Consider the following 8556-nt stretch of genomic DNA (forward strand, 5'->3'; position numbering starts at 1 on the left):
GGTGTCAGATTTATTGAAGCACACATTTCCAATTCTAGACCTGATACGTTGTTGGATTGTGGGGGTCTGTAGTCAGCATGTTAATTGCACAAAACAACTGAAGCAATATGTGTCTGAATTTTAAAGTACTGATTTAGTTTTAAACCCCATTTTAGATTTTTATTAAGATTTTTTCATTGTTTAGAAATATTTAAGCGCAAGATATCAAGAAATGTATTTAACTATCTTGAAACAAAATAAACTTAATGTCTTGCATAAATTAGTTTTCTCTTTTTAGTGGATGGTTAATGATATTGATATGACAGAAAGTGTGTTTGGCTTTTTATCATGAGTGCCATAAGATGAGGAGTATAATTGCACTGGTGCATATTATATTGGTTTCAAGTGTCTTTTCCATCATACAGAATATTTTATCAAGTAAACAAGTTCTTACTATAGGTGTCAATTCCGGGTTGCGCTATTGGAGCTGAAATTTGGATATAATGTGACATTTCTACAATCAGCTTGATGCTTAATGGGAGGAAGGAGAGAAGCAATAATATAAGGATGATGAAAGGGCGATGTCAAAAGTCTAACCATTCCTTCATCCTCAGTCTTACCTGTTGATGGCCTGCTCTTGCTTCCCAGCTCTTCAAGGGAATGTTGGCTCTTCCTCCACCATTTTTGCAGGGGGAAAGACAAGGAAGTACCACCGTGCCCTAGGTGGTATTTTAGGATCTGGATAACTTTTCTTTCCCAGTTCTCGGTTTTCAGCACTGAAACTCAGAAATGTTCCTCTGGGTCCTGCTATGGTCCCTTTAACTTTAAAGCATGCAGAGGCTCAGATGCCCTTGAGTGCACAGTGCTATTTACACATTTCCATTCCCACACAAGGGAGTCTTAAGAAAAACATCTTCACAAACAAGGGAAGGGATTACCAAATGCAGCACTAAAACCCACAAATATGAAACCAGCAAAGCAGTAGACAATAACTTAAAGAGGAACAATTCCATGTGGTACAAAAACCAAACAAAAAGGTGGGTGAATTTAGATATGCCACCTGGCCACTTTCCATTTGGAACTACTACTGCTGTAGTTTTCTTTCGTAACAACTTACACATTTCAATATATCTGGTAAGAACATTAATGCTGACATTCTTCTGTGTTAAATATCTGTGCTATACCTTATATAATCTGAGTTTTGATTAGCATTCTTAAGTGCCAGTGTAAGACTGACAGACCCTAGTTGTCAGCAGGCAGGATTGAACCTGGGCCCTATGGAGCTAAATGCATAAGCCTCTACTGCATGAGCGGAAAGCCACATGGCCCTTAGCTAAAGCTATAGCAGACTCATTAATCTCTAAGTGGTCTCAGTGCCAGGAGAGGGGCCAGAACACCACACCCAGGAGGTAGGTGGGTTACACTATTGTAATAAAAACACATTTATAAAAACATTCAGGAGCTTCACAGAACAGTTTAAGGGTGTTCTCAGCAGTATGTTTCACTTCATATTAAAGTAGGCATTGTTGACATGGAAATAGTGTTCAGAATTAAGGCAAAAGTATGCTGTTTCTAAACTTTCCTCTGCTTCACATCAAACAGGGGTTTCTATTGAACTGCCCTATTCATCAATGCAGATTTACTATAAGCGGCTCACATGGACTTCTCGAACATACAATCCGGATACCACAGCACTATTGTCAAGAGGGGAGGGGGGGAAGGTAGGTTGTGGATGGGGAGGGTCCCTATTCCCTGTACTGAGCCCTGAGGTTGGGATGTAGGTTTTAGGGCTCTCCATGGAAGATTTGGAAGTTATAACGTTTGCCCTGAGCCTGGTGGGGAAGCGGAAGTATCAACTGGGAAGGGATGAGGAGACCACTGAGCCTGTAGCCTTTCTGAGCCAGATCATCTTAATGAAGAGACCAGCCTTGAACTGAGAAATAGGGAAGGGGAGGATGAGCAACCGGGGTTAGCAACTCTAATCTACTGCTCATCCTCACAGTTCAATATGGTTTTAAACTGGTAAAGCCCCCAGAGGGGTAGAGAAGGCGGTTTTCTCCCTAGATTCAGCCATCAGTAGGATCAGCTAGCAGCCCTTGGGAGATCAAGGGTCAAAAGATACTTGGTGGCTCCAGTCTATTCAGCAGCTCGTCTACCCAGGGCATCAGATAGGCATCAAATTTTGAAATGGCATCCACCTTCTGAAAGTCAATACAAAAACAGGGTAACCTGTCAGGTTTTGGCACCAACATGATGGGACTCCACCATTCGCTCTTGGATTCTTCAACTACCCTGATTTCCAACATAGCCTACAGCTCCTGGCAGACCATTTCCCACATCTTCTGCAGTACTGAGTGTGGGTTCTCCTGAACCTTCCTCCCCAGCTCAGAGGCTATGTGGTGCTGTACTACATGAACCCTGACCAGTTGACACTCAGGGCAGGAGGTGCAATAACCTTTAACCTCCACATGCACCCCCCCCAACCAGTAAAACCTGAGCCCCACTCAATCCAGGGTCTTCTCATGCCAAGGTGCCACCCCAGAGGGTATCGTATTGGCCACATGCAGCACCTGCCCCCAGAACCTCTTGGGGGCCAGTAGTTGAGCTTGGGTCTTGCCTGTTTGTGCATGTTGAGTCATCTGCTATAACCGTTCCTCCTGCAATTCAAAATAGGACCATAACCACCACGCCTACTGGGGATTAACTACCTCCCCATATACTTTGGTGTGCTGTTCATAGGCCTGGCTCAGCGTTGGATCCTCCTTCTGGGCACTGATAAAGTCCATCTCCGTAGTCAGTTCCTCCCAGTTTTGGGGTTTGTGAGCCTCTGCCTCCCTTTTGGTGGCTCTAGGGCCGAGCGGCCTTCTCCAGGGTCATCATCATTCCTTCCTTGATCCAGGTTCCCTGCCTCTGGAGGGTCTGGGTCCTTTCCCTGGTGACCTCCTTCTTCTCTGAATTTTTCAATCTCCCTGAATTCCTCCAGATCCTGCCCCAGGATAGCTGGGTACATGCGGGTCTGTGAGACCGCCAACTAGGGTGGATTTGATTTAAGTCACTAGTCAGGAAGACTCGATTAAACCATGGATTTCTACATAAAGTGCATTCTTGTTGCTTGTTATAACCTTAATACATAGTCTTCACAACTCAGATAGATGTAGGTTTCATTTTTAGAAGGTACACACTATACATTTTTAAAGTGATTGATTTTGAAAACTTTTCAGATTAGTTTTACAGCAATATCAGAAAATGAATGATTGTTTGGTTATTTCATTTACCAAAGGTAATTGAAGCAGATAGTTCACCTCCCAATGATTTCATAAATATCTCCAATTCAACAGGTTAATATTTGGAGGATTTTCTTGCCATGCTGTATTAGGAGAACATCACCAGACAGACATTTAAATTGTTTTATTTAACTAAAACAACAACGTTATGTATTCTGGATTTTTTTCTTCTACAGCAAACATAATATTTTAACAAAACAAGCATATGAATTTTTGAATTTAGTTAAACATTCAAGTTTTTTAACTTCAGGTTTGTTTTTGTTAAAATTGTTTTTAACTAAAATAGTTAAATGAAATACTAAAAAAAATTAAATCAACTAGGTCAGCCAGGTCAACATGAGAAACTTAAAATATTGGCTTCTGCAGCTAACGCAGTCGTCTTCACCTTCATTTTCCTGTTTGTTCATAATCTGGAAAAGAAAAACAAGCTTTCCTGCTTTTTCAGGTCCCAAACCATTTCTCAACTTGGAATGAATTAGTCCAAAGGAAGAAAATATTCTTGTTACACTGGCAGAAGAAGCTACTGCTGTTAAAAGTGAGATTATCACTTCAACAGTCTCTGAATCCAAGTGCTTAAGTGACTACCACCACCAGTTCACTGGTGTGACTTTCTTTAAAACATCATCAGCAAACGTATATTTCTTGAATAGTTCTTATTCCCTAACTGGGTCTCTTTTACGGCCTGCTGCCATTATAGGTTTTCCCTTCTAGTGAGAGAATGGTATGGTAGATCTCAAATCAATGAAGGCTACACTCAAAAAGACCTCAAGACTTCTGGAATATGCTGAAATATGCTGCTCAAACAGTTTCACTTTTGTTTCTACTGCCTGTCCCTCCCTTCTCACATTTATCTCCAGATGACTTCTCCTTGTCCAGATGTATTCCGCCCCCAACAATCTTCTATTCACTGAACTTTTTGAAATCTATGCAGAAGCCCATGGAATCCCATAAGATTGGGTCCCTAATCCACGAACTATTGGAACTCATTTACAAAACTTTTCTTCAACATTACCTAAATATATTGTCTCACACTATAGAATTAGAATTTATAATCCCTATTCCATGATGAGATATCTTTGAGCTATAATGTATCATCTTATGAAAAAAATCCAATTTAAATAAAACTGATTTTTTTGATTTTTTAAAATAAATCATTGATTTTTATTCACCCTGCCCCAAACCCGTACTATCCGGACATGCCCCCTTATCTCAAGTTCTGCGGCCCTCACGGGATACAGGTGCACATCACCCTGGATGTGGGGTAAATCATATCCACAACATTTCCCTTGTCTACCAGCTGTCTCCAACCATGGTCCAGCTGCACCTCGAGTCAATTAGCGTTGTCATGGGCACTCCATTGATCCACACCAGGATGGTCTATTTGGCAATCCCTTTCTTCCTGACCTCACTGAAAGCCACATCCCGCTATGGGGCAGCAGCCTTCCTCACAGCAGGGGACAAATCCACATTAGTAGGGGAGGGACAGAAGCTACACTAGATATATGGGCCAAAGCTAGGGAAGCACAGAGCATCTGAAATCAGAGAGAAGCCTGGGCTTGGGACTTACATTGGTGACTATGGTGTGGAGCAGAACTCTTGTCACTCAGACCCATGTAGTCTAAAGCAATGTTTCTTAACTTTTTTGATACCAGGAACTGGCTTGCTGCTTTCCTAAACTGTGTCAGGAACGTCGTAGGTTTTTCTAGACCAGCATTGCTCAATGACAGGTCCATGGACTGGTGCCAGTCCCTATCTGAGCGAGGCATTCTCGGGCTGGCTGTGCAGGCTGAAAAGTGTTGCAGAGACGCACATCAGAGCCTTAGGCTGAGCACTCATTCACTGAATAAAAGGAAAATACATGACAAGAGACTCGGTATTTGTAGTTAGTTTGTTGTTCATTTTGCAATTATATCTGTGTCATGTATTGAAAGTTATTTAGCAAAATATGTTAATTTATTTAGCTTGTTTGTATGTCTCACACACAGTTAAATTTAGTCTATATCCTGAGAAAACAATTTATTAACATATTTATGACTTTCCTGCAGGTATGAATTAGGAGCAGCTTTATTCATTGGATGGGCCGGAGCATCACTTTGCATAATTGGTGGAAGTATATTCTGCTTCTCAATAGCTGAAAACAGTAAATCCCCAAGGTACAGAACCCAAGTGGTTGCACTTATTTTATTGAAATAAATCAATATATTAGCAAATTTGTGATTAAATGTATAGAAAGGTAAGCTATACAGCTGGAGTTTGATTATGCTTTCAAAACAATTCTACAACCAGCTTTTGAAAAAGATTGTGCAAAAAAAAAAAAAAAAGAAAAGAAAAGAATAGAATTTAAAGTTAATGTTTTTCTTTTAAGAAGTCACTACCAACATTCAGGAAAACCATTGTTTCAGATTACATGTACTTATAAAGTTGCTGCCATGTGTCAGAAACTAATGGAAAAGCAATCAGTTGCATAGTACAGCCAACATACCATATGTGCATTCTGAACAGATACATGTTGCCCCTTCATAACAGAAGTAACCCAAAGTTGCTTGACTGTTAGACGATGTACACCAGGATTCTGCAACCTTTGGCACACGGCCTATCAGTGTAATCCACTGGCGGGCTGCGAGACATTTTGTGTACGTTGACCGTCTGCAGGCACAGCCCCCTGCAGTTCCCACTGGCCTCAGTTCACCGTTCCCGGCCAATGGGAGCTGCGGGAAGTAGCGTGGGCTGCAGGGACGTGCTGGCTGTTGCTTCCCGCAGCTCCCATTGGCCAGGAATGGTAAACTGTGCCACTGGGAGCTGTGGGGGGTCGGGCCTGTGGACGGTCAACATGAGCAAAATGTCTTGCAGTCCGCAATCAGATTACCCTGATGGGCTGTGTGCCGAAGGTTGCCGACCCCTGATGTACACATTAATAAGGAGGTGGACTGAAGAAGAGGAAGATGTTGGAGGGGAAACTATGAAAGGTAGTAGATTAGATTGAAACAGATGAGGTTTACGTTAGAGAGCAGGAGTCTTTGCTGCCCTAAACAGAATGTTTTAATGCATAGCCACTGAGGTGTTGGTCTTGTTTGCTCCTCCTCTACTGGTGAGAGGTGGCAAAGTGAAATTGATAATAGGTCTGTTTTTTGCTGGGAGAAAGCACGCATTATTTTCCTAGTTTGAATATTTTTTTTACACACTCACATATAATTGTTACCTGTTCATAGAATGAGCTGTAAATGGATAGCTTTTTGTCTTTCAGAATGGGGTACACATACAATGGAGCCACATCTGTGATGTCTTCTAGGACAAAGGTCCACAATAGTGCAGCAGATTTTAAATCACCAAAAGGCCCTCCAAAGCACTTTGACAAGAATGCTTATGTTTAATTGTACTGTTCTATGATACAAAGCTAGTTTTCAAATCAGTTTGTACAGTTCAGTCACAGAGTGATTTCCAGAAGAGTACCAGCATAATCACCACCAGGACAATGAATTTTTAAAATATTAACTTGCAGCATTTTACATATTGATGTAAATTTTCTTATACAATATTTTGAAATTTATGTTGGTATTATACATAAATTATATATCTGTAAATCACTTGCTGTTTTTGCTTTCTACAAAAAAATAAATAGGTTATTTACAGATAACAGTATGTCACCTACTTTATTTGTATGATATCAAACGCACAGTATCTAATGCAGTACATCACAGCAGCAGCATAGGAGCAGGTTCCAAAATAGGTTTAGTATTTGGAGACAGAAGTCAAGTTTTGTGCAGCTCCCTATGTGAAATTTTTCACCAGTGAGAAACAGTCATGTAGAGCCTGATTTTCAGAAGTGCTAAGCACCTTGCAAGTCCAGTTGAAGTCAACAGGGGCTAAGGTGATCAGCAGCTCTGAAAATCAGGTCCTTATTTCTCCCTTAGGGTGCCAGTGAACAGAGGAACAGGTGTGGAGGGAGGCAAGAGCCAATCATTCACATCCCACAGAAGCGAGAGAGAGACAGTTAGCAAGAGTTTAGGGGCTGGGGGAACCAGGGCTGACGAGGGAGCCTAGAGAAGAGAGTTGTGACCAGGATATTGGAGGGAGTCGGGGCAGACTGTGGGAGAATGGTGTGTTGAGTCTAAGGCAACTTGAAAGGAAATTTTGGGGGACAGAGTAACAGCACCTGAAGTCTTGGGGATTTGTGTGGAGGGCTGGGGCAAGCTCCTCCATTCTGCTCCTCCCCACTTCAGCTTGTATCCTCTGAGCCTGCTGCCATCCCTCCTCCAGTCTACCACTACCCCAGCTGTCCCTCCCTCTGTTCCCCTTTTGTTCCTTACTGCAGCTGCTAGCAAGCCATTTGCTCTTCCATTTGCTTACTCCTCCTGCAGACTGGCTAGGTTCCAGGCACCAGAATGGCCTCCAGCAGCCACAAGAAGTGATTACAGGAAAAATCTGCCAGTGCCTGCAGACGACTTTGCAGGAGATTCCAGGATGGCTGTGGGAATGCATGAGAGGGCTGCCAAATGCATGAATGTCACATGTAAATTATGTGACGCGTGGTAACCCTGCTGGATGATCTTGAATTAGTTAGGCAAACATTTCTAAGATCTCAGTTAAGAGGGGGAGAGTGAGCAGCACTGTTTTTCTTTCCACTTGGAACTGTGACAATTTTCAAAAACAGTTATTTGTATGATGATTCAATGAGTCAGATTTATTTAAGAGATTACGAATGACCACAGCACACCTTTTGGACATATGCCCTATAATTAAGGCTCCATGTTTGTCACGGAGGTCACGGAAGTTATGGATTCCCTGACTTCTGCAGCGGCCGGTGCACCTGGCCAGAAGGCCGCCTGAGCAGCTTGGGCAGCCCCTGGCCAGGTGCACCGGCCGCTGCCGAGGCAGTCTTGGGCCCCCCTCACCCTCCAGCAGCAGGAGTTTGGGTGTGGGGGGCAGCTCAGGGTTGGTGTGTGAGGCAGTGCTTATGTGGGGGGGCTCCCCGGAAGGGCAACAGAAACTCCCCATCCCTCAGCTCCTAGCTCCACATACTGCATCCGTCTGCAGGCACCGCCCCTGCAGCTCCCATTGGCTGCAGTTCCCAGCCAAGGGAGCTTGCAGAACCAGGGCTTTGGGCAGAACAGAGGCAGCATATGGAGCTAGGAGCTAGGGTCGCTGCTTCCCAGGAGGCTGGTAGGGAGCCTGCCCCAGCCCCCCCTGCCGACTGTCACTCCTCCTGCCCCGAGCACCCGCAGCTCCCTCCAGCACCTGTGATGCCCTCCGGGCCACAACTCCCTCCCAGGTTTTAGTCAGGGGTATATAGTAA

At 43.4% G+C, this 8556-nt stretch overlaps 1 protein-coding gene across 3 annotated transcripts in view; it reads left to right on the forward strand.

The window, feature by feature from the left end:
* CLDN10 (claudin 10) overlaps nt 1-6897 on the forward strand; it is a 110397-nt gene extending 103500 nt beyond the window's left edge. For all 3 annotated transcript variants that reach the window (XM_073347911.2, XM_073347929.2, XM_073347921.2), the window contains 2 exons: nt 5309-5416; nt 6508-6897. In XM_073347911.2, coding sequence (XP_073204012.1) covers nt 5309-5416; nt 6508-6634 — 235 coding nt within the window. In that variant the 3' untranslated portion in view covers nt 6635-6897. The remainder of the gene's footprint in view (nt 1-5308; nt 5417-6507) is intronic.
* Nucleotides 6898-8556: the final 1659 nt, after the last annotated feature.

This window comes from Lepidochelys kempii, chromosome 1 (assembly GCF_965140285.1).
Source record: "Lepidochelys kempii isolate rLepKem1 chromosome 1, rLepKem1.hap1, whole genome shotgun sequence".
NCBI lineage: Eukaryota > Metazoa > Chordata > Testudines > Cheloniidae > Lepidochelys > Lepidochelys kempii.